This window comes from Lacerta agilis, chromosome 8 (assembly GCF_009819535.1).
Source record: "Lacerta agilis isolate rLacAgi1 chromosome 8, rLacAgi1.pri, whole genome shotgun sequence".
Lineage (NCBI taxonomy): Eukaryota > Metazoa > Chordata > Lepidosauria > Squamata > Lacertidae > Lacerta > Lacerta agilis.
Window position 1 is genome coordinate 75,715,688 of NC_046319.1, and position 27,801 is coordinate 75,743,488.

The following is a 27,801-nucleotide window of genomic DNA, read 5'->3' on the forward strand; positions in this document are numbered from 1 at the left end:
TTTTGAGTTTATCATAAACCATCATGAAATAGCCAGTTAGCCTGCTGACTGCTGAGGACTCCAAGCCTACTGGTCCCAGCCACGGTGCTTTGATTCACACTTGAGTTGCACACACTGAGAACAGGATACTGCACTAGATAGGCTTTTGATTTAATCCAGCAAGGCTGTTTTGTCCAGAGAAGGGACGTCCTGGGTCATTTGTGCCTGCCCTTAAGTGGCTATATTTCACTCTAGCACCCTGACTAGGGCTGGGCGATACAACATCCAAAACTGGTCATAATTTTTGACCTGCAAACGTATCTCAAATCATGATTGTCTGTGTGTGCTCTGCAAAAAACACTGCCAGCTCACCTCTCCCCTGCCTCCTGCAGGGAGCAGCTAATCACAAGAGCAAAAATCACGATGCGGGGAAAACTGAAACCAGCCAGTGCCTCTACATAGCTCCATCCTTATTTCAAACACCATGATACATCACTATACCACGATGTTTAGCTAGGGATATATCACAATGTTGAAAACCATGTATCATCCACCCCTAGTCCTGACTCTAATCACTGGCAAAGAACCCCGAAAAAGTAGGAACAGGCTTGATTATCACACAGTCGTTGCTTTGATTGGTGCCTGTGCATTTTGCTTCACAACTTTTCGAGCTGAGAGGCTGATTCCCAGGCTGGCTCTGGACGCAAGCGGAAGCCCCTGAACTTCCCACCCTCACTCCTTGCTGCGCATGATCTCCACAGGGCTTATCACACGCAGCTTTGGGATAAAAGGAAGCGCACATCCTTAGAAGCTCCTATCAAAGTCTTTCCGAAAGGGAGCAAGACGGTTCTGTGCAGCTGAAGGTGCTCGTCAAGAGATGACCGCTTCTGGCTTTATTTATTTATTTAGACAGCATAGAAACAGAAAACCAGCAATGTACAGCGTTATTACAGGATTACACAAGGCCTGGTGAACCAGCTGGGTGGGAGGCGGGCAGCGTGGCGCTGAACCAGGAACAGCTTCTAGTGGCGGTAATGGGGGCTCCGGGATCGGGACCGCGAATGCCTGTAGGAGGCAGAAGAACAGGTCACATGAGAACTTAAAGAGATGCATATACAGGTGAAACTCGAAAAATTAGAATATCGTGGAAAAGTCCATTTATATAAGCAGTTGTTTTCATTAGCTACTGGAGTTCAATATATGACATAGACTCATGGGAGACTTCAGGGGGTCAAAAAAAATGGATATACCGTGCTATATTAGAAGCAAAAAAACTTGTTTTGATGAATTGGAAAAGCCGTAAAAAGATTCAATTGAGCACATGGATTGATAATATGGACAGATTAGCTACACATGAACGAATTGCATGTCGTCGCAAATTAAGAATGGATAAATATCAAGAAATCTGGAATGAATATTTAAGTGATAAGGCAGACAGAGGTGAGAGATAGAGGGAGGCAAGAGAGGTGGGGAAACAGTGTTGTAAAAAAAAAAGTGTAGTCATAGGTATATCAGTGTATTTAAATTTGAATTGTCAAACTGTTGTTATGGTTTTTATTGTTTGTGTTTTTTGTGGTTGATGCTTGTATCAAAAATAAAAATAAAAAGATTTTAAAAAATAAAAAAATATATGAGATAGACTCATGACATGCAAAGCGAGGTATGTCAAGCCTTTGCTTGTTATAATTGTGATGATTATGGCGTACAGCTGATGAGAACCCCAAAGTTGAAATTGTTAATTTGGGGTTCTCATCAGCTGTACGCCATAATCATCACAATTATAACAAACAAAGGCTTGACATATCTCGCTTTGCATGTCATGAGTCTATCTCATATATTAGTTTCACCTTTTAAGTTGAATTACTGAAAGAAATGAACCTTTCCACGATGTTTAATTTTTCCGAGTTTCACCTGTATAGTAAGAGTCCCACAAAGTCACAACTCCTGTCAATGGTAGATGATCGCTCTGTTAAGTGCTAGCTAGAGCCAACACAATGTAGCAGTTAATAACATTTATCTTGATATGGGGAAGTGGTCGAGCACTTTTCACTGCCAAGCCACAAAGCCCACAGTGGGTGGCCTTGGGAAAGTCTTCCTCTGTATCAGCTGCATTTAATAGGGTTTTTGTGGAAGTAAAAAATCAGAGATGGCCTAATATTGCAATGCACCAAGCTGCTTGAAAGCAGGGCAAAGCACATTCCACTATCCATGCAGTTAACCATGTTACTTGTACAAAGAGACTTCAAGGGCACTTAATGACAACTCTCCAGTTCAGAACTAGTCACTTGGGTCTTAATAAAGATAATGGCTTCCTGTCCCCTGACAGATGTGGACACAATCATCCCAGCAATGTTGAAATAAGTTATCACCTCTCTGCCACTTGTTTCCCTCGTTATTAATATTTAGGCAGAATTTATAAACATTGCTGTTCACCCAGACGCTTGTTGGCTGAAATATATTATTCTTGGCAACTCTGAAAATTATTTAGCTGGGAAAATATTCCGCCGTTGTTGTTGTTTTTTTTAAAAAAAAAATCCTTTGCATTGTTTTTGCTGTTTTGTTGTTTACTACCCCAGGCTCCTTTGGGAGGAAGGGCAGGAGAAACAGCTAAAGACAATACGGAACATGCATCTGAAAGCTCGGACCGAATGACCACAAACTCTACTTTCTGCATCTCACTGCCATTCAGCCCCTGCCTTGCATTTTTCTCCTTTAAAATTAAGCACACGTGTGGGCGTGAACGTGTGTGCAAAGGCAAGCAAGCACAAGTATACATATATAGTTCTGTGAGCCACCCTGAGACCTCCGGGTACAGGGCCGCATATAAAGTCAATCAATAATAATAATAATTAATAAATAATATATACATGTACACACCCTGCCAATGGAGATTTCATTTCCTGCACCTAACAAAGTAGGCTTGTGTCCATGAACATATGAGGCGTGTTGCTCATGCCTTAGCAAATCTAAGAAGACTTGAAGGTGCCAAAGCACCCTTTGCGAACTGTTACAGCGGCTGGAGAACATCTGCAGCCTTGGAGGGATCAGACTGGCCTCAAGTTCAAACTATTTAAATATTTCAGGCAGCTCAGAGGAAGAAACGCCAGTTCTGAAAGGCGCCCGTATCTCTCCACCTCTGCTCTGTCTTATCAGCTCAGTGAGAGGCCTGCTTCTATCTCTCTATCTCGCCACTAGAGTTGAAAAGCAAAAGCAAAATTTACCTCCTCGAAGAGCTATAGTCTCGACCTGCAAGACAAACAGGGGGGAAAGTCAAGAACCTCCAAATAACATTTCCGGAACTCTCTGCACTTGCCTATTTAGGTTAAACCTGTTAATCTCTTAGCAAGGGCAGCGGAGGAAGAAAAGGATGTGAACTTTGAGCCATTATGGAGCAGAAAAATCACCGAGACCCTCTGATGCCCCTGAGGTTCAGTCAGCCTTTACAAGGGACAAAGCCTCTTGTTGTAGGACAGTCCCTGCTCTATGGAACTCCCTGCAAACAGAGGTTTGGCAAACCGTTTGGCAGGAATATTTGCTGCCTTCTTTCAGGGTCCTAAAGCCGGCAGATGAATCGGCTACGGGGGACCACCTAATTCTCTTGCTAATGGTCACACCTAAATCTTTACGAGCGTGGGATTCGGGTTCTAATACACTGTTACCAACCACCCCAGTGTCAGAGCAGAGGTTGGATGGCCATCTGTCATGGATGCTTTAGTTGAGATGCCTGCATTGCAGGGGGTTGGACTAGATGACCCTCAGGATCCCAACTCTACAATTCTATGATAGTTGTGTTGTGTTTTCTTAAGTAAGAGTCAATCTGCAGACAGTGAAGTACAGGGGTACCTTGGTTCTCAAACTTAATCTGTTCCGGAAGTCTGTTCCAAAACCAAAGCCTTCCAAAACCAAGGTGCGCTTTCCCATAGAAAGCAATGCAAAATGTTTTAATCCGATCCAGACATTTAAAAACAACCCCTAAAACAGCAATTTAATATGAATTTAACATGAATTTTACTATCTAACGAGACCACTGATCCATAAAATGAAAGAAATAAACAATGTACTGCACAATCCATCAATCAGTAGTTGAACTGGGTTCCACACAGTCACAAAAACCCCCCAAAAGAGCCTCAAAAACAGATAAGCACTCAGTATAACACTCAAAACAGAAGTGTGGCACTCAAATCAGAAGCGTAACACTCAAAACGGAGCACGTTTGGCTTCCGAAAAAAGTTCGAAAACCAAAACACTTACTTCTGGGTTTGCAGTGTTTGGGTTCCAAGTTGTTTGTGTACCAAGGCGTTTGAGAACCAAAGTACCACTGTACTCAAGAGGCATGAATGTTTTGGCCAAGACATCTCTACTTGTCTGGGTGAAGTTCTTTTATCTCCATAGGGACCTGACTGTCAAAGTCGGATCCCCAAAATAATGATCTTTTCTCCAGTGTTTCACAACAGCCCCATTGGCCACTGCGCTCTTCCTCCCACCAGCCCCAGAACACTCACTGTAACGTGGGGAAGGAGACCGACTCTGCCGGCTGTACTGCCGCTCCCACTCCTCTCGTTCCTTCTCCCGGCGCTCACGCTCCCTGCCAAGAAAAAATGCTGCAGATTTAGCAGGCAGGCAACCAAGCCACTCCCCCCCCCCACGCTCCCCCACTGCTCCGTGCCGGGAGGGACAAGGAAACCCCAAAAGGCATTACTTCATCCGGATCTTCCTAGCCATGGCACGCAACTCATCTTCCCGTTCCTGGAAGAGACGAGATAGCACATGCCAGTCAGCGGAAAAGTGAGCATCACGCAAGGCAGACAAGCCAAGGGCGAACTTGGCAAACGGTACACTCTGCAGTGAGAAAATGGTAATTCTGCAAGTGGAACAAAAATCTGCATCCTTGAAATCCCAGCCATGGTTTGCCTCGCCTCGCTATGGATCGTTTGAACATCCAAACACCCAGCCCAGTAGACTATCGTAGCAGCAGACCACAATGTGAAGCCATGCTTTTTAAGTATGGTTTGGCACTATGTCTGAACCTCAGCAGTCTGGTGTAACCATGGTTTGTTTGGCCAACTCACCCAAGTTACAAAGGTGCAAGGCAAGAGCCGTTAGAAAATAAGCGAAACCAAAGAAATAAGCTGTGGCTTGCTTGCTCATCTGAGACGTAGTTTTTGTTGAAGAAACCATGGTTAGAAGAAACCAGAGCACAGCACTGTATGTGAACCCTGCCTTTAGTGTTGCAACCTTGTCTTAGAATCATCGAGTTGAAAGGGACCACGAGGGTCATCTAACCCAAGCCCTTGCAATGCAGGAAACCTTTTGCCCAACGTAGGACTCGAAGCCACAACCTTGAGATTAAGCGTCTCATGCTCTACTGACTGACCTGGCAAGGCTCATTAAACAACAACAGGAAACTGAGCCTTTAATGTCATCAGCCTGGTCCTGCGGAACACTCTGCCGATACGAGGTTCAGCAGGGGCTTCAACTTTTAAATGCCTGCCGAAAACTTTTCTAATCCATCAGGTTTCTGCAGACAATTAAAAATGCCTCTTTCCATAATAGCCAGCTGCCTTCTAACTTTTTCTATGGTTTTTATTGTATGGTTTTGTGCACAATTGTTGCAAACTACTCTGAGATTTCTTTTCATGAACAGCGGTACGTAAATATTTTTATGAACGGACAACTGGCATCCCAGTTAGCATTTGTCCGTTCCAGCTCCATTTTAAGTTTATTCCGCTTGCAGAATGGGACTTTTCAGACCGCAGAATTCAGTGCGCCCGCCAGTTACCTGTCTTTCGTGCTCCTGTTGCATCATCTTCTCCTGGGCGGCCTTTTTATCTGCTTTGACTGAAGAGGCAGAGTGGGGAATATGAGCGCGTGCGACAAAACAGGTCAGAAGAAGGAGATGGCTCCCCTGCATCGCCCGCCCGCCCTCCTGCCACCCCAGCCAGCATCCTCCAGCCCAGATGCTTACACTGCCGGTTAAGCGCCTTCTGCATACGCAGCTTCAGCTTCTCCTGTGGGGTCAGCTTTGGCTACAAGCGGAAGGCAAACAGAAAGGTGTTAAAGAGGTTGCCTTGGCCTGAACTCACAGTCAAACGAGTCTGGGAGAAGGCATACATGGGGAGAAAAGGGCTTTGGGGGAGGGACCCTATATAATGTATTTCTGCAGTGTCACACAACATCTGGAGGGAGGAAAAGAGAGATTTTATTGTTTTCTTTCATTGGGATTCATAGGAATTAAGGAGTTGTATGTATATATGTATAATAAGTTTGTTTTGTGTTTGTGAATATTGTATTTATCTATAAAAGCTAATTAAAAAAGAGAGAGACTTCAAGACAGCCATGAACCAGAGTCCCACTTTCAAGCAAGGAAGAGTAGGCCGAGTTCCAGGGGACTCACCAGCAGCATACCCTGCTCAAGGGGGCTGTGCTTCCCCCAGCAAGAAGAGGGAGGCCATCTCCCCAGGATATATAGCGGAAGAGCCAACCAAGGCTTATGCTTTGGGCTCCTTTGCCTGTAACAATCAGGAGCCAGGCGCTTTCAACTGAAGAGGATTAATTTTTTTAAAGGAGGGGCGTTTCAGGTGCGGAAAAGGAAGCTGGAGCCTACAGGAAGGAAAAACAGTCCCTGGCAATCTAGACATTCCCGAGGAGGTGGCAGTAGGGAAGATGCAAGGAATCAACTTAACACACATTGACAGGGTACTGAAATCCACTCCAACCCCAACAAGCTTGTTAAGCAGACAGTCACGGCGACAGGGGGGGGGGAGGAGAGGGGGATTGCCTTCAGGCATCCAAGTCAATGGACAATGTTCGCTGGTACTCAATGGCCTTGAAAGGGGCAGGTCGGAGAGCTGAATATTGCATCTCGTAGGCAGCCAGTAAAAATGTGAAGACCAATAACTTTTGAAGGGTTCTTTGCAAAGGTGGTCTTCCATCTGCTTCTCCTCCACTCCTTCCTGTGGCTGGGTTAATCCTCAAAAGAACACAGGGGTTCCCAACATCCTCTGTGCAAGCTGCTTGTGGTGCTTCCGAGGTCACTGGTATGCATTAGCCCACCCCAGCTGTAAGCCCTGAGAACCCCCACCTTTCCATCTAAAAAGAAGAAGAAAAGCCAAGGTCCTAGCACTCACGATTGCTAAAACAGAGCCGAAACACCAGGCACAAGCAAACAAGCCCCACCCCACCCAGCCCTTCATTAAGTGTCCGAAGTTTAGCCTTTCAGAACCTGAAATCTCTTGGTGACTCCCGACCAAATGTGCTAATTGTCTTCACCGGGAAAATACGGTTGGGAGAAAATCTCATTGGAAGATGGGACAGTTCTGCCTCACGGTCCAAATGCACACAAGCAAGTCGCGGCTGGGTGCTGCAGTCAATGAGCAAGGATCCCCACTGTGGCTCAGCCAGTCCTATGCTGTCACCCATGATGGGACGGCTCGAGGTTCCCATACATTTGCACTGTGTGAAGAACATGGACTATGGGGCCATCGCCTGCATCTCCACGTGCCAGGATAAGCAGCTGTGAAGATGCCCCATCACTGGACTCCCACCCCCCACATTTCTACTTTCCATGCCAAAGTAGGGACACGTGTGCCCACCTGTGGGCATCAATTCCAACTGCAACCACTACTTCTCAAAGACATGCCCAGGCATAAAGAAAACTAGCCCAAGGGCACTCCCTGAGCAGGCCCGGTTTAAAACTAAGAGAACTTGAACTAGAAGAGTTAAATAAGCTGCGAAAAGACAAGAAAACCACATTTGCAATATGCCTTGGGAGACCTGGCATTACATTTTGAAAGAAGGGGAAAGAAACAGTAGATATGTTAAACTATGCCCTAAAATTGAGAGGTTTCTCTTCCTTCCTTGAGTTTCTGAAGAGCTGCAAGCATCGTTCAGATCTACAAGTAGTTTCTCCCCGCCCCCTACAAATTCCAACAAGGAAATCAGCTAGCAAGTTGCTTCCTTTGCTTTAGGCTCCAGCCCAAGCAAGATCAAATTTCACAGACAACCCCCCCCCCCCACCGGCACAGCTGCCTGCTCGGATAACTGATCTCTCTGGAAGGTGAACCTGTGGTCTTCCGCATTGCCTTCAGAGTTGAAAGCAAACAACGTTTGAGATGGAGTGGCTGTGCTCTGCCACGGACACCAAGAGCAGGCAGGAGTCATTTCTAGGAGATTTGAAGCACAATCATTGAGGGAGCAAGCAGACACCGTAACTGAGATAACAAATGTAGTGCTGTTGAAAACTCCCTTCAGTCATGCAGTGGCTTGAGCTAGGGCTAAAAACCTCCTGCACACATAAACACCACCATCCATACCTTAAATCTGTCTTGCTGACACCATACCCCATTGTTCAAATGCTCAGGGAATTCCATGAGATGTCAGAAACGCTCATGCTGGGGCCACTCACAGCTCCCAGTGGCTCTCTCTGGGACTGAATACCCACTCAGATATACTGTCTACATGTTTCTCTTAATCCAGATCAAAAAGAACCCCTTGGTTGTGCCAGAGGTTGCCAACACTTTCAGGTCACTCCTTGGATACTGAACCAAGGATCAGGAGATATTACTCCAAGACAGTTCACGGAAAGGCACTCAACCCCGCCCAAGACTCAAGAGGAATCAAACATCTGGAGGGCACCCTGTTGGCAATCCCTAACGTCAGCTTTTAAGGCCTGGCTCTGGGGGGAAACCGTTTTGGATGACATTATGTGGGGAAAGGGCATGTGACAGCTGTTGCTTTTTCAACTTTTTTCCTCTATTTTTCAGTATTTTATTGCTGCTTTGGTTATTATTTTTCCTAAATGGTTTCTGAAACTTTTGTTGTTTTAATATACTGTTAGCTATCTTTGAACCCACTGAGGAAAGGCAGGGTATGAGGAATTTAATAAATGAGGCAGGGGGAGTAAATCTACCCATAGTCCTAAACAGCCCCGACAGCCAGGGGCAAAGATGCATCGAGACTGGCCCAAGACACAAACTCCACCCAGCTTTCCCATGACAGATGCTTTCCCAACGGTTGGGTAGGAAGACAGCTCAGCAGCACTGCCATGTTTCTTTCTATGCACACTGATTTCCCATGCGGTGGGGTGGGAACAGGCAGGGCATTTCAGGGGAAACGGAGCCATGAAACACGGAAGGAAAAGGCTTCCAGGAGAAGCAAGATCTGGTTTTGGACCCAACAGAGGAAACCACCAGAAGCCAGGGCTGCGTGGCAGGATCAGTGCAAAAGGGCAGGCTGATGTACAAGTGTCAACAAGAGAGAGAACAAAAAAATCCAAGTTAACAGGTAAACCCATGCATTCACAAACACACACACACACACACACACAGAGAGAGAGAGAGAGAGAGAGAGAGAGAGAGAGAGAGAGAGAGAGAGAGAGAGAGAAACTCGCCCAAAGAAGCAACTCCTGGTATTAGATTCTAGACCAGGTCAGGAAACACCCCCTCCAAAGCAGCTACCCACCCACCCCCTTCGGCAATACCAAAAAGTTAAACCCCAACGTTAACACAAATGTCCCTGGAGACCCCAACCCCCCTCAACACTAGCCTGACAAGGTCCAAATTTAAAAGACTGCTTCCTGGTTTGGTAGCACCCTAAGGAGGTGCTCAAGAGCTACATTTCTGACCACGTCTGAAGCAGTCAAGTGTGGCCATCCAAACCCTTAAAAAAAAAAAAACTCCCCCCCCCCCCCCCGCATCTCTATTGTTTCCCTGAGTCTTTTTCTGCAGTGATGGAAATTAAAGAGGTGAGGTTTAAATTCTTACTGACTTTGGCAGCTCCTGTCTCTTTACCACCGGCAGTTTCAGCCCTGGAGAAAAGGGAGGGAGAGAAGAGAAACAGGTTATATTTGTTACAGCAGAAGAAAAGAAAGACGGGTGCCCACTCTGGGACAGGAAGGGTATGAACTTTAAGCCAGTACAGACAGAAAGATGCTCAAATGCACCTGCTGCTAAAAAAAGGAACACCTTTTGCTGCAGGGGTTGCTATTTCTATTCCCAGATTTTATTAGCCACTGTGGCCCCCTGAGCAAAAACCTGCTTGGCTGCAGGAGTTGCTAGAAGGAGGCATAAAAGGCACCATCCAACTGTCTTAGGGACCCCCCTCCAGATTTGTGTAAGGTTTACTCCTTAGCCTTTCCTTCTCCCGAAAATATCCCACAAGGCAGCACAGGTTTCAGATAAGAGTTTTCCTTCTCCTAGAGCGGTTCCTTTTCCAGGTTGATATGCTATTGTGTTTGATACTGCAGTGACTGCAATGTTTGTGTTTGCCAAAGCTATTGCAATTCTTTTGCGAGCCACCCTGAGCTCAACAATTGTTGTAGGAAAAAGCAGGCTACAAACATTAAATAACAACAACAAACAACAACAACAACAACAACAACAATAATAATAATAATAATAATTAAAAAAAAATTTTTTATTTATACCCTGCCCTCCCTGGCCAGAATCGGGCTCAGGGCGGCTAATACCAATAAAATTACAATAAAACGTAATAGAAAAAGAAAGAACAGTTAATTAAAATACGGGTTAAAATATGGGTTAAAATACTATTTAAAATGCAGCCTCATTTTAGTAAAAACAAAATAAAATAAATAATTCCTTCCAGTAGCACCTTAGAGACCAACTAAGTTTGTTCTTGGTATGAGCTTTCGTGTGCATGCAGTGGTATCTGAAGAAGTGTGCATGCACACGAAAGCTCATACCAAGAACAAACTTAGTTGGTCTCTAAGGTGCTACCAGAAGGAATTTTTTATTTTATTTTGTTTTGACTATGACAGACCAACACGGCTACTTCATTTTAGTAGTAGCCCATAAATCAAAACCATAAGGGGAGGGAAACATAAGGGTCAGACTGAGTCCAAACCAAAGGCCAGGCGGAACAGCTCCATCTTGCAGGCCCTGCGGAAAGATGTCAAATCCCGCAGGGCCTTGGTCTCTTGTGACAGAGCGTTCCACCAAGTCGGGGCCAGTACTGAAAAGTCCCTGACCCTATCTGAGACCAATCTAACCTCCTTGCGGCTCGGGACCTCCAAAGTGTTGTTATTTGTGGTCCTCCATGGGACATACCAGGAGAGGCGGTCCCGTAGGTACGAGGGTCCTAGGCCGCATAGAGCTTTAAAGGTCAAAACCAGCACCATAAACCTGACCCTGTACTCCAATCAAACCAGGGTGCGTCCCCTGCTCACTTTTTCAGTTTCTCCCCTACAGCCGGGGAAGCCGCAGGCCTCAGCAGTTTCTCTCTGGCTGGAGACGCTGACCGGCTGCGGCTCCGTGACTCGCTGTCACTGCGGCTGCTGCGGCTGCTGCTCCAGTGCCTCCCTCCCCTGCCGCTGCTCCAACGGTAGCGTTCTCCAGACCGTGAATGGCTTCTAGGGATGAGAGAAGAAGCATGTTGTTGGGGATCGATTTCTCTCTCCCCCCCACCCACCCACCAAAAAAAGAATATCGGGAGCTCCTCCGACTCACCTGGACCTGCGGCGGGAGCCGTATCGCCAGCCCCGCTCGGGGGAGCGAGATCTGGAGTGGCGCCGGCCATCCCGCGAGCCTCCCGCCGAATAGCGCCTCGTTCTGCTTCGGGACCGGGAGTACCTGTGGCTGCGCGAGCGGCCGTAGCGGCTAGCTCTGTGGTAGCCGCCGGCCCGGTGAGACCGCGAGCTGGAGCGCGAGCTTGAAGACGAGGATGTCGACGACGTGGAGGAGGAGGAGGAGGAGGTGGAGCGTCGCCTGGAAAGAGGAGAGTCACGGCGCTGGATATTCACACGGCGCAGGCAGATCGGCAGGTGCAGGGGAAGTTGAGGGGGGCGGGGAAGATGAGAAGATGCAGGAGGACACCCCAGGAGGCCCTGCCGATGGTTCCGCAAGTAGAGACAGAAGCTTCCAAATTAGCAACTACAGTGCCGGAGCTCAAAACATTCACACATCTTCAACTTCCTCTCTTTGCTCTGCAGCAAACAGAGCACACCAGAGGTGCAGGAAGGGTTTGGGAGACACTGTGGGCCAAAGGCTGATGCAGCCTAGGGGAAAAGGCTGAGGGATGCTGGGTTACTGCCAGATCTCACTGTAAACTTGCTGCAGCTCGGCATCCATTCCATTCCTGATAATGCCAACTTTTACCTCTCCACGAATGAAAAAAAAGCTTTCATTGGAAAAGTTCTGCATGGAAACATATTCAGAGGGAAAGACCCGGGGGCGGCGGGGGCTTGAGTAAACTGTACGGATTCTTGCAGCCTCCCAAATCTTTGAGCAGTGAAAGCCTGAACAAATGCTTCCAATATGCAATTGTGGTTTTGCCGGTTACGTCCCCAAGCTAGCAGTTAAGTGATTTCACTGTTCTAATACCAAATCTATGGTCTAGTTCTCATATTGAGGTGGTTGACCTGGGATATACCACTTCAGACTTCAAAAAAAAAAAATCCCTTCCTGTGGGAAATTGGCGTGGCAGGGAGAAAGGTAGCCTAGATCCTTTCTCCCCAACCTTTAAAACCATTTCCGCACCTGCAATCTTATGGGACACAGCCTACAGATTAGTCACCTTAGTGTGAACCACATCCTTTTGCAGTATTCAATTTTGGCTGTTTACAAAATTTTATGTTTCAACTTGCAGTAAACCAGCAACCCAGGGCTATGGGATGCCCCAACCAAAAAGTACGACAGGGCCCATTTTAACTCAAGGCAGCCACACAGGGTCTCTGACCTTCCTGCTTCCTTCAGTGAAACAACAACAGCATCTACTGCTGCTCTCGTTGGAGAGATACAAGATGAGCCAGAAAGAAAAACCCCAGCCCCATATTCTCCCCCTGGTACAAACCATGGCTGACCCCCACCCACCTTAACATCCCTTTGACCAACCACCCTTAGGTTTCCCAGCATTCCACAGGAAGAAGGGAATCTCTACTTCATTTCCCAGGGAGACACTGCAATGAACAGGTTGGCTTTGTGGGGATTGGCCTACAGTGGGAATGCAGTTCCCAAGAGGAGGTGGCCAAGGTTCTGAGCAGTCAGGGAGGGTGGGAAAGAAAATAAGAAGTCAACCTTTGACCCTGGAATGGTCTCTGCTTTAAGGTTTGGGAAAGCGAGGCAGGTACGAAAGTTACCGACCGGGAGGAGGCGCTATGACCTGCCGCAGCGCTGCCCGGCTGCACTTGGCTGGAGCGTGCCTTGCCGAGGGAGGCGGGCTTCCTGGGGGCTCCTGCGGTTTGAGCGGCGGCGGCGGCAGCGGCAGCGGCGGCCGCCTCTTCGTCACTACCCCCGAAGCTGGTGATGAAGGTGATCTTCTCCTCGTGACCCGGGGAAGGCGAGCGAGAGCGGGAACGGGACTCGGAAGTGGATTCCGAGGGCGATCTGATGGATCAAGGCAGATAATCAGCTGCAGGTTACGAGCAGCAGAACAGAGCAGCTGGGCATTCCACTTGCTCTTTACCAGACACCCCAACAAGATTTAGGAACGCAAATCTCAGGTGTTCAAAAGCGTTGAGCATCCCTGATCTGCACTAAGCGATCTGGGTGATGCAGTCTTGCTTGTGGACGTATCTCGTCTGAACAGACCAAAACCCACCTAGCCCAGTGTCCTTTTGAGAGAGGCCCAGCAACCAGCAGGCATTATTAGGTAGACTACCAGCTACTTTCTCCCCACCTGCATGGTAGAGGATGGGCCAAGCCCCCAGAAGGCAGCCCAAGCTGGGCTCAGTGCAGCACTAGCAAACTCTGTGGTGCAATGCAGCTTATGAAACAGCTAGGGAGCAAAACCGCCTTGGACAAAACACAAAGCCATCAGCATGGAGTTTCCCCCCACAAGGCAACTCAAGAGATATTTGCCTCACACTGGACCCCAACTCTAAAACAAAGCGAAACAAACAAACACACACACACACACACACACACACAGAGCATGCGTTCTGCAAGTACAGATGTTTTGTTGAATAATAATAATAATAATAATAATAATAATAATAATAATATTTATTATTTGTACCCCGCCCATCTGGCTGGATTTCCCCAGCCACTCTGGGCGGCTTCCAACAGAAATCAAATACAAAAATATCAAACATTAAAAACTTCCCTAAAAAGGGCTGCCTTCAGGTTTTTTCTGAATGTCAGGTAGTTGTTTATTTCCTTGACCTGTGATGGGAGGGCGTTCCACAGGGCGGGCGCCACTACCGAGAAGGCCCTCTGCCTGGTTCCCTGTAGTTTTGCTTCTCGCAGTGAGAGAACCGACAGAAGGCCCTCGGCGTTGGATCTCAGTGTCCGGGCTGAATGATGGGGGTGGAGACGCTCCTTCAGGTATACAGGACCGAGACCGAATGAAAACCACCCCTTCACCAACCCAAGGATTACTGAGGAACATGAACTGGCAGCAGAATATCCAGCCTAAATTCCATGCCATCTGCTGCATCTGTGCTCAATCCATGTCTTGCTGGCCTTTATATCCCAATGTTCCACGTTATGCTCTTTACATGGAGAAGGGGTTCCACTTCCAGCCTTTTACAGCAGCAAGGGTGCCTCAAACTATGCAAACACCACATTTTGGCTTTCTAGTCGACAGGGAACAACCCATGTTTTTGTTTTTTTATTTTAGAAACCCCACCAGAGAGACCGTGCGGCCATTGTGTGCAGTATAAGAAACTCCAAGAGTACAAACACCCAACCGCACACCCGGGGGGGGAGGGGGCAGCTGCATCCACTCACCGTTTGTAAGGATCATAGGTGGGACTGTCTCTCCGAGCATAACTGCAACGATAGGGGATGAAATGAGGTCAAAACCAGCACTGGTTCTAGAATCACAGAAGCATCCCAGGAGACTTGCAAAAGCCCAACCTCTCAGCAAATGCTTCAGCCCAACTCGAGGAGTGCTGCCTATTTTTTGCCCCAGCCGTGGCTCAGCATCCTTTCCTCCCTGCAGAGGCTGCCATACATGCTGCCCTTGTTGCATGGCCCTCACCCAGTGCCCTGAGCTGCCATGAGGGACAAAGGGGAAAGCATTCTCAGGTGCTCCCTCTCAACTCTTGTGGAGAGACAGAAATCACTGAGTCCCCATCTTCAAAAAGGCTTACCTCGGAGGACTGATTTTCCTTCCTTTCAAACGCTTCTCTCGGAATTCCCTCCTCTGTCTCCGAGAGCGGCGGCCCTGGAAAGAGGGATAGTCACAAGAGAGTCCACCACGCCAAGAGGGAGGCCCAGAAAATGCTCCCATTTTCTGTTTTTCCTGGAATAAATGGTTTTTTTGGGGGGGGTATCCCACCCACACCCCAAGCACACTTCCATGAGGAATTGATCCTAAAGTTTCCCCTGCTGTTTAACCAAGAGGAACCTCGGTCATAAATAGAGGGGATCACAGATGAATCCTTGGGGTAGCAGGACAGGGTAGGCAAGATGGAGAGGGCTTAGAACTGCCCAGGTCCCCAACTTTCCATACCGAGTACATGGCTTTCTCCTCCTCCAAGGCTTTGGCATGTTTGATGGCTTCTGCTTCCTCCTTGTCCTTCCGCAACATCCTTTCAGAAACAAGGGGAGGAAGGGGCAGGTGGGAGAAAGACAGGGATGCTTAGATTTGTGGGGGACACAGACCTTCCAATGTCTTGCAGCAGCTATTCTAATTGCTACCAACACATTCAATCCTCTCCACCCCTCCAAAAAAAAAAACACAACACCCTCAATTTGGTACAAGGTCTCATGTCTAACTCAAAAGGCAGGCAAGAGCCTGGTGGCAAGCTTAGGCCTAGTTAGTAGTTCCGCCATTACTGCTAAAACCAGGCTCTCCTCCCCCATTTCCTCCCCCCAACCAAGGGGAAAAGGGCTGCTGTTCCCCTAAGCAAAGACTTCTAGTACTTGTCCCCCTCAACTGGACATGTGATAACCTCAATGACATTATAGACAGCAGAATAACTCCCGACTGCAAGGGAAAGACGCTACTACCAGTATCAAGTGGCTTACAGCTGAAAATCCAAAGCTTGCTAACATGGATCTCCACGTTTTATGCATGTGGTGTCAGAAAGAGGGGGGCAAGTTCTGAATCACGAGATGTTTGCTTGCTTGGTTTCTGCAGCACAGCATTTTTACCCCATGAAAAGGGCCCTACAGGGTCACATCTTAGGCTCAGCTAGGCCAGCCTCCCCAATCCAGATATTTTAAGATTACAACTGCCACCTTTCCCAGCCATCAGCCATGGCTGGTTGGGTCTGGTGGAAGGTGTAGCCCAAAACATGTGGAGAGCACCAGGTTGAAGTCCAACAGCAGCAGCCGGCCAGAGAGAAGGCAACAGCCTCTCTTAAGGGTGGCAACTCTTTCAAGCAGAACCTAGACCACTTGAAAAGGTGACAGCCCTCCTCCCCTGGGTTGTCCCCCGGCAACTGGTATTCGGAGGCAGACTGCCTCTAAATATGAAGGTTTCATTTACCTATCGTGGGCAATAGCCACTCACAGACCTCTCCTTAAGAAATCTGCCTAATCCCTTTTGGCAAGTGGTAACCAGCGTGGTATTTCTGAACCACCACTCCCATTGGCTAGGCTGGCTAGAGCGGACGAGAGCTACTATCTGCAGCACTGGCTATCCAAGTCAGTGCCTATTCAGCACGGCCAGCAGGTGCACATTCTGCAGGTTACTTATGCCTTCACAGAAAAAGAAATTGCTCTCCCCTGCCCTGAACAAATTGCCAGAGCTCCTTGGCTGACCCCAAAATCTATTATGAGCAAAGGACATGGTGATGGTGAGCTTACATATCCACTCTCTAAACCTTTCATAATTTTATAAGCTTCCGTCTTGGGGAAGGTGGTCTACCCCTTAAATTATGTTGGGTGTCCTTTTCAGCACCTTTTTCTCAGCTCCGTGACACTACCCAGCCGCTTGCAAATAAACCCATGAAGTCACTGGCCTACAAAGAGTTTTACCAGTCTCCTGCAGAGGAGAGACAGAGAGCTCCAGACCTTCCTAAATCAGGAAGGACGCAATACTCTGCCCCTCCTGCAGGCAACTCCTTGTCACCCATGGTGTTTAAAAATAAGAGGCTGGGTACCATGCGAGGTCCCGGGTAACCTAGGTGATGCATCAGCCACTCCACAAGCCCATCACCATGGAAATGCCTGTCTGATGATGCAGAAGAGAAGCTCAGGAGCCCCAACAGCACAGGCACCTTACCGGACAAAGTCTCCCTCTGCCATCCCATAGGTAGTTGCCTGCTTGTTCAGGTCGGCCACTTGCTCCTGGTTCAGTTCATCTACATCGACTTCAACATCTGCAAGCAACACAAGGGAACCAGTTGGCAGCTGCACACTGAGGACCTCCATTTAACTAGGGATAACGTTCTCTGTGAGACTTCTCTTCCACTGATTTGTCCAATCCCTATGGAAACACACCTGGTGCCTTCATTATCAGTTTTCAGGCACCAGGCTAAGAACTTTTTCTTCCCTTAGGTCTATGGCAACTAAACTGGCCTCATCTTTTAGAGGGGTGGGTACAACTTGTCCCGTTTATGTTATCAGATGAGACATTTTAGATATTTTGCACTGTGGGTTTTAAATTGCATTAAATTCTACCCATTTGTATTTTTACCATGTTAAAGTCGCCCTGAGCCTCTTATTTTGTGCATGAAGCGACTAACGAACGTAATACCATTTTAGTTATTTTAAAGCTTTCCAAGCCTGTTGAGTGGTTACAGTTTAAGGTTCATTACTGTTCCACAGAAATGTGTATCTCTTTAAAAGAAAGGAGGAAATGAACTGACCTAGTTTTGCACCTGTGGGGCAGTACAGCAGGTGATGTTAAGTTTGTATTGATTTAAGGCGTATCAGCAATCGGATACAGTATATAAGGAGGTCTGCGAACCTCTCTCAGTACCCTGGGTGGTGGGTCACTGGATGGGTCATGTTTCTGTAACGTTCTTATAGTTAATGTAACTTCTGTTATTTTTCTTTAATTAAAACAACTCCTAATTTTACTTTGCAGTCTCATCAGAATGCCTTTTGTTGCGCAGTTACTCAGTTTAAATATGCCAACAAAGCCAACGCCATACACTGATTCTGCATCGTCAAATCTACCTGTCTACTTGGAAGCAAACCCTACTGAGTTCAATGGAATTTACTTCCAGGTGAGTATGCAGACTGGGGATACTGGGAGAGGACAATGGAGCACCGTCAGATCCCGGACTTTCTAAAAGCCCAATCCCAAATGCCACAAGGCCTTAGAGACATACCAATATCAGGGATAACTTCATCCTCGTCCGTGTTGCTGTCTTCTTCCGAGTCTTCCTCCTCTGTTCTTTTCTCAGACGGGTTCTCAAGCTCCGCCACCGTGCTGTCCTCGTACGTGTAGCCAATGGATGCCTTCTTCTCTGCTAACCTAGTTGGTCAGACCCCCTCCCATTAAGTACACGCTGGATGCAGTATGCAGCACAGACACCTGCACTGGGATTCTAAAGCTTCCCCCATCATCAAGCCAAACACCTCTTTTCAACCTTTGCAACCTTTCAAAGATGCAAAAGTAGGAGGGGGAAAGGAATACCTGGGCCTGCTAAATATGAAAATATATATTCGCGTTGCCACTGAAATTCAAAAAGAATTTGAGGATTTCTTCCGGCAAGGAACTGCTTCATAAGGTTTTTGAGTAAAACAAAGGCCCTAGTCATATTCCAAAGCAAGAGGGGGAAACCTCAGGCCCGGGGGTGAAACGTGGCCTTTCACGTGTCATATCTGGCCCTTGGATCTCTCCTCAGGCTACAACCCTCAATGGCCTGCTTTGCCCTTCAATTGTTTTTCCAGGATTGATTGTGTCCTTGAACTCTGCTCATGCCTCTTGTCCTAATGGAGGGCAGAGAGAGAGGTGTGAGAAGGTGTGCCCCAAAACTAGCCTATGGTGCAAAGGTACCGGTAAATTCTACATCTGTTGCTCCACCCACTTTCCCTCCTGACACCGCCCACCACTAGCATGTGTCCTCTGCATGGAGGGGAATGTGGCCCTTGAGTTGAAAAGGTTCCTCACCCGTTCCATACGCATTCAACCTGTCCTCAATCCTCTGGGTAGGAGAAAGGAACCAGCTCAAACTTACAAATGGTTCCAGATCATGAGCTCTGCCTCCATGACTGAACTCAGTCGAGCTTGAACTCAACCCTTTGCCTGCCATTCCCAATACACTCACTTCTTCTTTTCGTCCTCATTGGGCTTCTGGAGTCCCCCGTACAGCTCATCAATGTAGATCTGATACAGACACTGCTCCTCTGAGACTGGGGGAGAGAGGAGGAGGAGGAGATGAAGCAGACCAGATATTCCACAGGTCTAGCGCAAGGAAGATTGCCTGAGAGGGCAGCACAACTCTCTGTTCCTCCATCCCCATCTGCTGACTTCCCCCCCCCCTCCAATCCTGACATGCCTAGGAAGGGGAAAGGGCAGCTGAAGAGACCCGTTTCAGGCAGCAGGTAGCCAAAAGACAATTTTGCAGAGAGGAACTGCCAGTCAAGCAATGCTTCTCCTCAGCCTGCCTCCAGAACTCCAATGTTCTCTTTCCGTCACTCAAGGAAGAAACCACACCCCTAGGGTGGAGACACAAGAGGCAGCCAGGGATTGGAGGCAGTGAGGTTATTTTTAAAAAAAGGCTTTGATCGTATCAGCAGAAGGGAGCTAGGAACCAAAGAGTGACAACAGTACTCCTTCCACTCTCAGCTTGCACCAAGCAAGAATTTGTTCCTATCTGCAAACACACCTATGTTTGCATCTCTCTCAGGCAAGCTGGTTTGAGTGTCTTCACAAATTAGCCATACACAAGAGAGGAAGTTTATGGGGGGGTTTGCTTCAGCTGGCTGGTCCCCCATCCCTGAATTGGACTGAGTACTGAAGAGTTTTTGGCATCTAGAGTTATTGCCTCCACCAGCTGAAGAGGCCACTCCTCCCAGCATTTGCAGGAGGCAGTACTGTCTTATCTTGTCATTGAGGGACTTACACCCAGGGGATGAGGGAGAGGCAGCAATATCCTGATCACAGGGACTCTTAAGTATGTCATGGGTCGGACATACCGCAGCCCTCCCTCAATCTCGCCCATTTAAGACATGTAAGAGAAATTCATCAGATCAGTTGTACTTCCTGGTTACTAGCCTAGAAAATAATCTGCAGTGTAATTTATCAGCCTTCTTGGCAAACAGTAGCAGCAACTGCCACCTGAGCTACAATATTAAGGACAGAAGCTCTACTCTTTCCTGACATCTGCCCTATACAGCAGTAGAAAGAAAGTCAAAGGGAACTTACTGCCAGCGAAGTCGTTCTGCACCAAACCTCTATACCTTTCGTAGTTGCATTTCCTCTCATCAGACTCCTGTTCTGGGGTACTGGAGAAGGAAGAGGAAGAGGCTTAGGAAGAGGGATTAGAATGCTAAATATTTTGACAACAATTTGTGGGGAGGGAACAAATCTGAGTTATGGTGCCTAACCCATTGCTGAAAGCTGGTTGCTAGCTGTGCATTTAGAATTTAACATAATCTTTGTCCTTTTTTTTTAAATGACACCTTTCTAGCCCACAGATTGAAGCTGTTTCCTTTTGCATGTGAAGTATATGGTCTACCACTGAGCAAGGGCCCTCACCCCCACGTCAAAGGGGACCCCTTTAGCATCACAGGATTAATTGCATGGTTCTTTGGACCCTAGCTTACAAAGCCAGCTGTTAAAAGGATGAAAAAATGCTCAGTGAAGGCATAAGCAAAAACATACAGGTCGGCATGTAACTATCCATTTGCTTAGCTGTTTCTGAGGGTAATCCCTGCACACATTTTTTGCATCTCTTAGATATGAAGACAACCAGGGCATTTTACTTTAATAATGAAATCTCAATCTTTTCAACCATTTTTTTTTTAAAAAAAACCCAAACAAGGTTAAAATGGTACAGTTAGCGAATACCCATTAGCCTGTATAATTTTATGTTCATTTGCATAATACAGGAGCACAACCTTGAAGAAGACTCGCAGGCATTTCAAGTGCCAAATGGGTCCTTGGATAGCAAAATACCAGCCCACCCTCCTCTTCGGAAGTAGTATAGCAACGATCCAGGAGAGGAAATCCTCAAATCCTCTCTTGGATAGCTGCAATGCTCTGTTGCCTCAAACTGTGTAAAGAGTCTGGACAACTCTGGCTTTAACCTACCCGACAAAAGAGATCCCGCTGTTTTGTTTAACGCTTGCTTGCCCCTTCCGGATGATAGTCAGGCGTCAATCCTAATTATCCAGGCTCCTTTTTTCTTTGTTTTCAGCTTCCAATTAACCATTTCATTATGCAAACAAATCAAAGGACTCGAAGCAAGGGGCAATACATCTCAGAATAAATAAATAAATAAAGCAAATGAAAGCCTTACATTGGGTTTAGCAGTGGAGGAGTATACATGGGGATGTAGTCCAGGTGGGCTCGAACATCAAACCGATCAATCATGTTGTTGGTATCCCCCTGCCATGGCATCCTGCAAGGGGCAAGATGTCAAGGGAAAGGGGGTTAGAAGTCCTTCCAAAATAATCACATGACAAGGGCAGCCTCCCCACTCGTTTTCAGTAGACAAACTTCCACACTGCCGGCACAGAACTAAAAGCTACTCACATATTCACAGGGCTTTCAGCTGCAAGAGCCACAGCAGAATCTAAGTGGACTTTGCATGCACGGCCGTGGACCTGGAGGAACTGGGCAGGATCCTTTTTCTGGAAGAGAAGCACAACACAACAAGCTGTCATATTCCTAAGCAGACCGCAGCTTCATCTCGGCACAGTATTGTCTATGCTTATGGGAAGTGGCTTTAAAACTACAGTTCCCATCATCCTTGGCCATTTGTCATGCTTGCTGGGGCTGATGGGAGTTACAGTTATGGTAACATACCGGTAATAATAATTTGTTCGTGCCCCCGCCCACCTGACTGGGTTGCCCCGGCCAATCAGGGCGGCTTCCAGCATCTGAAGAAGTGTGCGTGCACACGAAAGCTCATACCAAGAACAAACTTAGTTGGTCTCTAAGGTGCTACTGGAAAGAATTTTTTTATTTTGTTTTAGCATATATAAAAACACAGTAAAACATTAAACCTTAAAAGGCTTCCCTATACAGGGCTGCCTTCAGATGTTTCCTAAATGGAGGGCCAGAGGCTCCTCACCTCTCCTTTGCAGGGCTTCAGGTGAAGACTTTCGCAGTCCCTCCTGGAGACGGCAGGGACTCAACCTGTGACCTCTGCATGTGCTCTAAGCACAAATTCTTAGAGGCAGAATTCTTAAGAGTCACATCTTAAGAAGAAGCTAGGTGGTGCCATTCAAGAGGTACTTGCTCCCCATGATTTCCCTTTCCCTTTCTCAATAATGAGGAGAGAAAGGAGCGGGACAAAGAGAACTCCCTCATTGGTAACATTGGACGAAAAGGGAGGGTAGTCATGAGCACAGCAAACAATAATAATAAAATAATAATAATAATAATAATAACAACAACAACAACAACAACAACAAAACCTTTGTCATTGTACAACTTGTGTACGACATTAAACGAGCCTCCCTTCCCCCCCACCCAAAAACTCAATCTCTTATCGAACAACACACCACCTCACAAGTCAATTTCGCTACGTTATTTTCCATTCAACAACCTAACAGCCCACAGATAGAAGCTATTTTTAAGCCTGTTGGTACAGCTGATTATACTGTATCTCCTGCCCAAGGGGAGAAGATTAAAGAGGTGATGGCCGGGGTGGGAGTCATCCCTGAGAATTTTTCTCGCTCTCCTAAGGCAACGATCCCTTGCGATGTCATCTAGCGGACTCAAGGGACAGCCCATGATATCATGTGCTGTATTCACCACCCTCTGTAGAGACTTTCTGTCCATGCCTGTCAGGCCAGCATAGCACACTGTGATACAATATGAAAGGACACTTCCTATTGTGGACCGGTAAAAGGAGTTCATCAATTGTTGTTTAACATTATTCTTTCACAAGACCCTGAGCAAAAGAGGGAGACACTCACTATCTTTTCATAATACTCTCTCCGGCGCTCAGCTCGCTTCTTGTAATCAACCATCATCCCCCGGAGCTTGCGCTCATGCTTTCGAGCTTCGTGCCACATCCTGCCCGTCTACAATCTGTTGGAGAGAAAAGGGCAAGAACAGGAGAGAAGATGACACCAAAACTGCACGAAGCAACATTCTCACACACGTACCCAAGGATCTGTTGCACCCAGAGCAAATGTAATAGCTTGATAATAGCATTAAGAGACCTCATCGGGCATCAAGCACCTGAAAGCAGCAGGGAGAAAAGCAGCAGCTCCCAAAAATTGTGTCGGGACATGCTAGTGTGACATAAGAAAGACAGTAAAATAAATTGAAGCCTCCTGTGAAGCCGTATAAGCCAACCAACCAGAGAGGAGGCTGCCCATTATGTTGCTTAGACGAGTTACTACTCTGGTCTTGCCTCCTTCCAAGCAGCCTCAGGTGGGGCAACTAATACTGGCATCTCTGTGCATCATTAGTGGATTCAACCATCCCCAATGGAGAGGTGTGGCAGAATCAGCCAACCTCAGAGAACGATGCCTGCTTCACCTTGTGCAAATCATTTCTCTAAGTCTGCCTCCTTCAGATGGGGAGGAGTTGGATAGTAGAAGCACGCTCTGAAAAGAAAACCTGTGCAGGTATAAGAGCGAAGTGGATGGCTGGGAAGAGTCCCAAGTCAAGGGAGCTTTGACAAATCGTACTGCAGCTGGAAGTCCTGACATGCAAAGCCAATACTCACTCAGAGCAGGAACTTGAGAAATGTCAAAATGGATGCTCTTCTTTTCACTAATCACAGCCCATGAAGAGATTGAAGACACTCTGTGTATCCAGGAGTATCCTAGATAATTGTGAAGTCAGAATGGGTAAAGAATGGTTCTCAGAAGACATTTGCTTGCAGGTTTACTCGCAAATAGAATAAAACATATTCACGTTGGAATAAAGACACCGAGTGCACAGCAATTTAACCCAAGCCAATAGGCTGTAACTGGGAAGCCCCTTTCCAATGGAAGGCGTCATTAACAAGGCTTGTATTGACTGCCCACAAAGGTGATCAATTTGTGAGGCAAAATACTTCTGTCTCCTGGGTCTTTGTGTAAAGAGTTTCCCTCAACCAAAATAAATCAGCACTGTCAATTTTAATCAGCAAGGATGAAAAGTTATACTGCTTTATTTTTAATAGGTTGTTTTAGTTCTGGTCCAGTACTACAATAGTGAATAAAAATATTGTTAGAAGAGGGCCATTTTTAACACGAGTGGCAGCTTTTTAGGGGGGAAAAATCTCACACATTAATATCTGAAGGTGAAATTTCTATACTGAAATCTGTATGATATGCAAAAATATTTAAATTTAATCAAATAAGCTGCTGAGAAGCAGATCATTTATCAGGTTGACATCTCTAGGAAAATCGCTGGCGTATTAGCCACTCCTGCATTACAAAATATGTGCATCTACATGTAGAAAAATGCTATGCAGAAACCCATCCTCATCTGTGTATTCTTTCTACAAGCATATGGATTCGCTAAACATTTCCAAACCACCGTGAAATCTAAAAACGTTGCTTTTTCTGATTTAAAACTGGACCCCAAATGCAAGTCACTTGGACAGGGCAGGCAAACCCCTGGAGCAGCCTTCCCAATCTGGTGACTTTCAGATGTCTGGGATTGCAAATCCCAAAAGGTTGGGGAAGGCTACTGCAGAGCCTATGGATAGCCCTGAACCATTCCTATCTATGGAACACATACTTCTCATGTGTACTTAAATATTTCTGTATGCCAACGTAATTGAGTGATGCTCTTCTCTTGTTAAAAAATAAATAAAATCCAGTCTGTTTAAATCCTTCAAAAGGGAAAAAAGCCAAGGCGTTACAGACACCAAAAAGATAATCTACAGAGCTCCCATCTTCAAAACATTTGGCACAGTCTAAACTAGTAGCTAGTCAGCAACTAGTTCATCTCTTTCAGAAAGGGGAGTAGCAAATTCCTACCTCAAACTCTCTCCCAATGGTTCACTCCAGTCCTATTGCTGCAGCTACTATATTCCTTTTTACTGTACTCCCGAGCGATCGGGAGGCAAAGTACAACAAGGAGGGTCAAGATGTGGTCCCGTGGACCTCCAGTTGCTACCCTATATTCCAAGAGCATTGCAAAACTATTCTATTCAGGCTGCAGTCACCAAAACTCAAAGCAATTAGCCAAAGCACAGGGAATCGGGGCTGTTTTTCAAGACAAAAAGCCAAACACACTTCCCATCTTTCCGCACTTCCCAACTTGTGGGTAGGAGAGGTTCACTCTGCCTCGCCTTTTTGGGACACTGTTAGTTTGGACTTTTGAAATCAGCTCAGTAGGTGAAGGAGAAGGTGCTCTCAAACAATTAAAAAGCCACCTGGCTACCTGCAAAGAGGGCACATGTGCGTGAAAGCACACACTCAGCATTTAGCAGAGGCACGAGTGCCTTTTGAATTCTGCTGACAAACTGAAACAGCTTTGTATGCAAGCTGCAGCCCATCACCATTCAGACTCACCTGAAAAAAAGAGAAGCCTCATTCACCACAGACCTCTGAAAGTCCCAGCCCTACCATGATGCTTTTAGGAAACTTAGCCATTGCTTGAACAATAAAGAATCTTGTAGCACCTTAGAGACCAACACTTTTATTAAAGCTTAAGCTTTCCTGGGTCAGAGTCCACATCATGACAAGCACCTGATCTAATGAACTCTAGCCCATGAAAGCTGATGCCACAACACCTGCAAGTCTTTTACACTTCTAACAGATCTCATTGCTTCTGCTGCAACAGATTAAACCATGGCTACCTCTCTGGAAGCTGAGCCACAGCTTGCCATTTTCAGAGGAGTCTTATCTCTATGTACTCCTTAAAAAAGCTGAAAAGACAGAAAGGGAGCAGTAGGTCGCATTCAGGAAAGTGAAGTAAGCCTTAACTTATGAACTGGAGTCAAAACAGCCAGTGTGAAGGATGTGGGATGAAAAGAACTCTCAGGAAATCAGTGATGCTGGAATAGTTAGCAAGTGACCATAAGCATAATTAAATTAAAAATCAGCATTACACAAAAATATGATGCAAACACACTTGGTGGGAAGGAAGACGAAAAGACAGCCACATAAAAATAAGATATGATACTGTGGCAAAAACCTGGCAAACAGCACACCTAGGATTATTCCACATAGTATGTTAACGTTATGAACAATATTCTAAGGCAGACATCTATAGATAGAGAACTTTAATATTATGTTCTCAGCTATACATATAGCTAGGTACACCTTTGGGTGTGGCTGCTGAAAATTTCAGCAATATCCCCTTGATTTCTTACTATTTATTATAGATTTGTTGCTTAATACCAAAATGTCCTTCAGCAATTTGCACACACAGGGTTGGTGCCAATGTTAGCCATACTCAGAGTAGAACCACTGGAATTAATGGACATGACTAACTTAGGTTCATTAGTTTCCAGCAGTATACTCCAAGTAGAATTTAGATGGATACAACCCACAATTTCTTTTTCTTTTTAAAATCAACATCAAGTTTTAACAGTAACACCACAGGAATCCCTCCTCCCAAAAAACAAGAGTTAAGAGACAGCAGTGAGCATTTATTGTCATAATTCCACAATAGCCTGGAAAAAGAGATACACTGTAACATCCCTACTGACTCTATTCTATCCTATCAGTCACCCAGCAGCAGCCATTCCATGGGGCTGCAGAGCAGAGGGATCAAAACTAAGCAATGCTGTCCTGTCACCTCTTCAGACACCAGCTGCAGCTGGCTCTTCTCCCCAACTGTCGCCCACAAAGTGGCAGGCTCCAAATGAACAATTTCCACCCCAGCCAGAAACAATCTCTATAAGAACTGGCTCCTGGTGAGCCTGATAGAAGACAGAATCTTACAACTGGATCCCGAAAAGCTCATTTTTTTGGCAAAAAACAATTAACGCTCCACGGCAGGAACGCTGTCTGAAACTAGGGAAAGTCCAAAGGTGCTTTAAAGTGTGCTGTTGGGGGTGGAGGGCGGAAGAAAAGTACCAGTAAATACTGAGAGATGTCTTTTTTTAAAAAAATTGTTCCAGCCCTCAATACGTTTTTATATCTCCCCCTCCTTCCTGAATGGCCCTTTAATGGCAGATCTTGGCTCCTGAGAACTGGGTGTCTCATTCTCTGTTGTGGAAAGGGGGGAAACTGAAATACTCCACACCAATAATTCCCACATACGTATTGATTTTATATATTGTTATACATGCACACACGCGCACACGCACACACTCCTGTGTGTTTGTATAAAATCATTATGTGGGAATTATTGGGGTGGAGTGCATATGTAGCAGAAAGGTGAAGAATGAGATATTCCACCCCAATTATTCCCATGGATTATAGTATATAATATGAATATATGAATATATACTACTAATATATTAGATTAACACGTTAACATATTAGATTATGAGAGAGGGAGGGAGCAGGGCCGACGTGTCAAAACAGCCACCCCCCCCCCAGCAACCACGCATTTATGTTATGCTAATACACATATCTATGCAATATCAATATGTCTCTCTATCTTATATCCTCTTTGCCTGAGGCCAAAGCGGCTCCCGCAGGACATCGCCCTCCCTCAGGCTACTTCTCCCTCCTCCCCACAAGCGACTAGGCCCCATTCACCTGAGAGAGCGCGAGAGAGCAGGGCTCCCCTGTCAAAACAGCCCCCTCAGCCACCAGCCCCGGCCAGCTCGCAGATTAGAGGACAGGAGAGGCCATTCCTCACCCGCCCCAAAAGTCGCAGCTCCCACTCCGGAACCGGAAGCACCCAAGGGCCATAGAGCATTGGCAACGCGAGGGGACAGAGCGCATA

General features: G+C 46.5%; 1 protein-coding gene across 2 annotated transcripts; it reads right to left on the reverse strand.

Moving 5' to 3' along the window:
- Positions 1-871: 871 nt before the first annotated feature.
- On the reverse strand, positions 872-27,758 carry CLASRP (CLK4 associating serine/arginine rich protein). 2 transcript variants are annotated; one of them, XM_033158387.1, is made up of 22 exons: positions 27,612-27,758; positions 23,687-23,785; positions 22,926-23,040; positions 21,535-21,632; positions 21,299-21,400; positions 20,203-20,282; positions 19,103-19,187; positions 18,161-18,306; positions 17,107-17,203; positions 15,388-15,466; positions 15,026-15,099; positions 14,661-14,702; positions 13,074-13,316; positions 11,442-11,699; positions 11,162-11,344; positions 9,745-9,784; positions 5,945-6,005; positions 5,759-5,817; positions 4,679-4,725; positions 4,482-4,564; positions 3,201-3,225; positions 872-1,044 (listed from the first exon to the last, which is right to left on the reverse strand). In XM_033158387.1, exons 3-22 carry the CDS (start codon positions 23,022-23,024, stop codon positions 1,002-1,004), a joined length of 1,944 nt encoding a protein of 647 aa, XP_033014278.1. In that variant the 5' UTR covers positions 23,025-23,040; positions 23,687-23,785; positions 27,612-27,758; the 3' UTR covers positions 872-1,001. The 2 variants fall into 2 exon arrangements, 1 of the variants encoding a protein (XP_033014278.1); XR_004427207.1 differs by lacking the exons at positions 872-1,044; positions 3,201-3,225; positions 4,482-4,564 and having other exon boundaries at positions 4,673-4,725; positions 9,741-9,784.
- Positions 27,759-27,801: the final 43 nt, after the last annotated feature.

What these genes read in the sequence shown, in the direction of transcription:
- CLASRP (XM_033158387.1), bottom strand. Translation starts at nt 23,024, where the DNA reads ATGTGGCACGAAGCTCGAAAGCATGAGCGCAAGCTCCGGGGGATGATG. An exon ending in GAGAGTATTATGAAAAGATA is followed by an intron (nt 21,633 to 22,925) that starts GTGAGTGTCTCC and finishes CTTCTCTTCCAG; the next exon opens with AAAAAGGATCCTGCCCAGTT. An exon ending in AAGAGACAGGAGCTGCCAAA is followed by an intron (nt 6,006 to 9,744) that starts GTCAGTAAGAAT and finishes TTCCGCTTGTAG; the next exon opens with CCAAAGCTGACCCCACAGGA.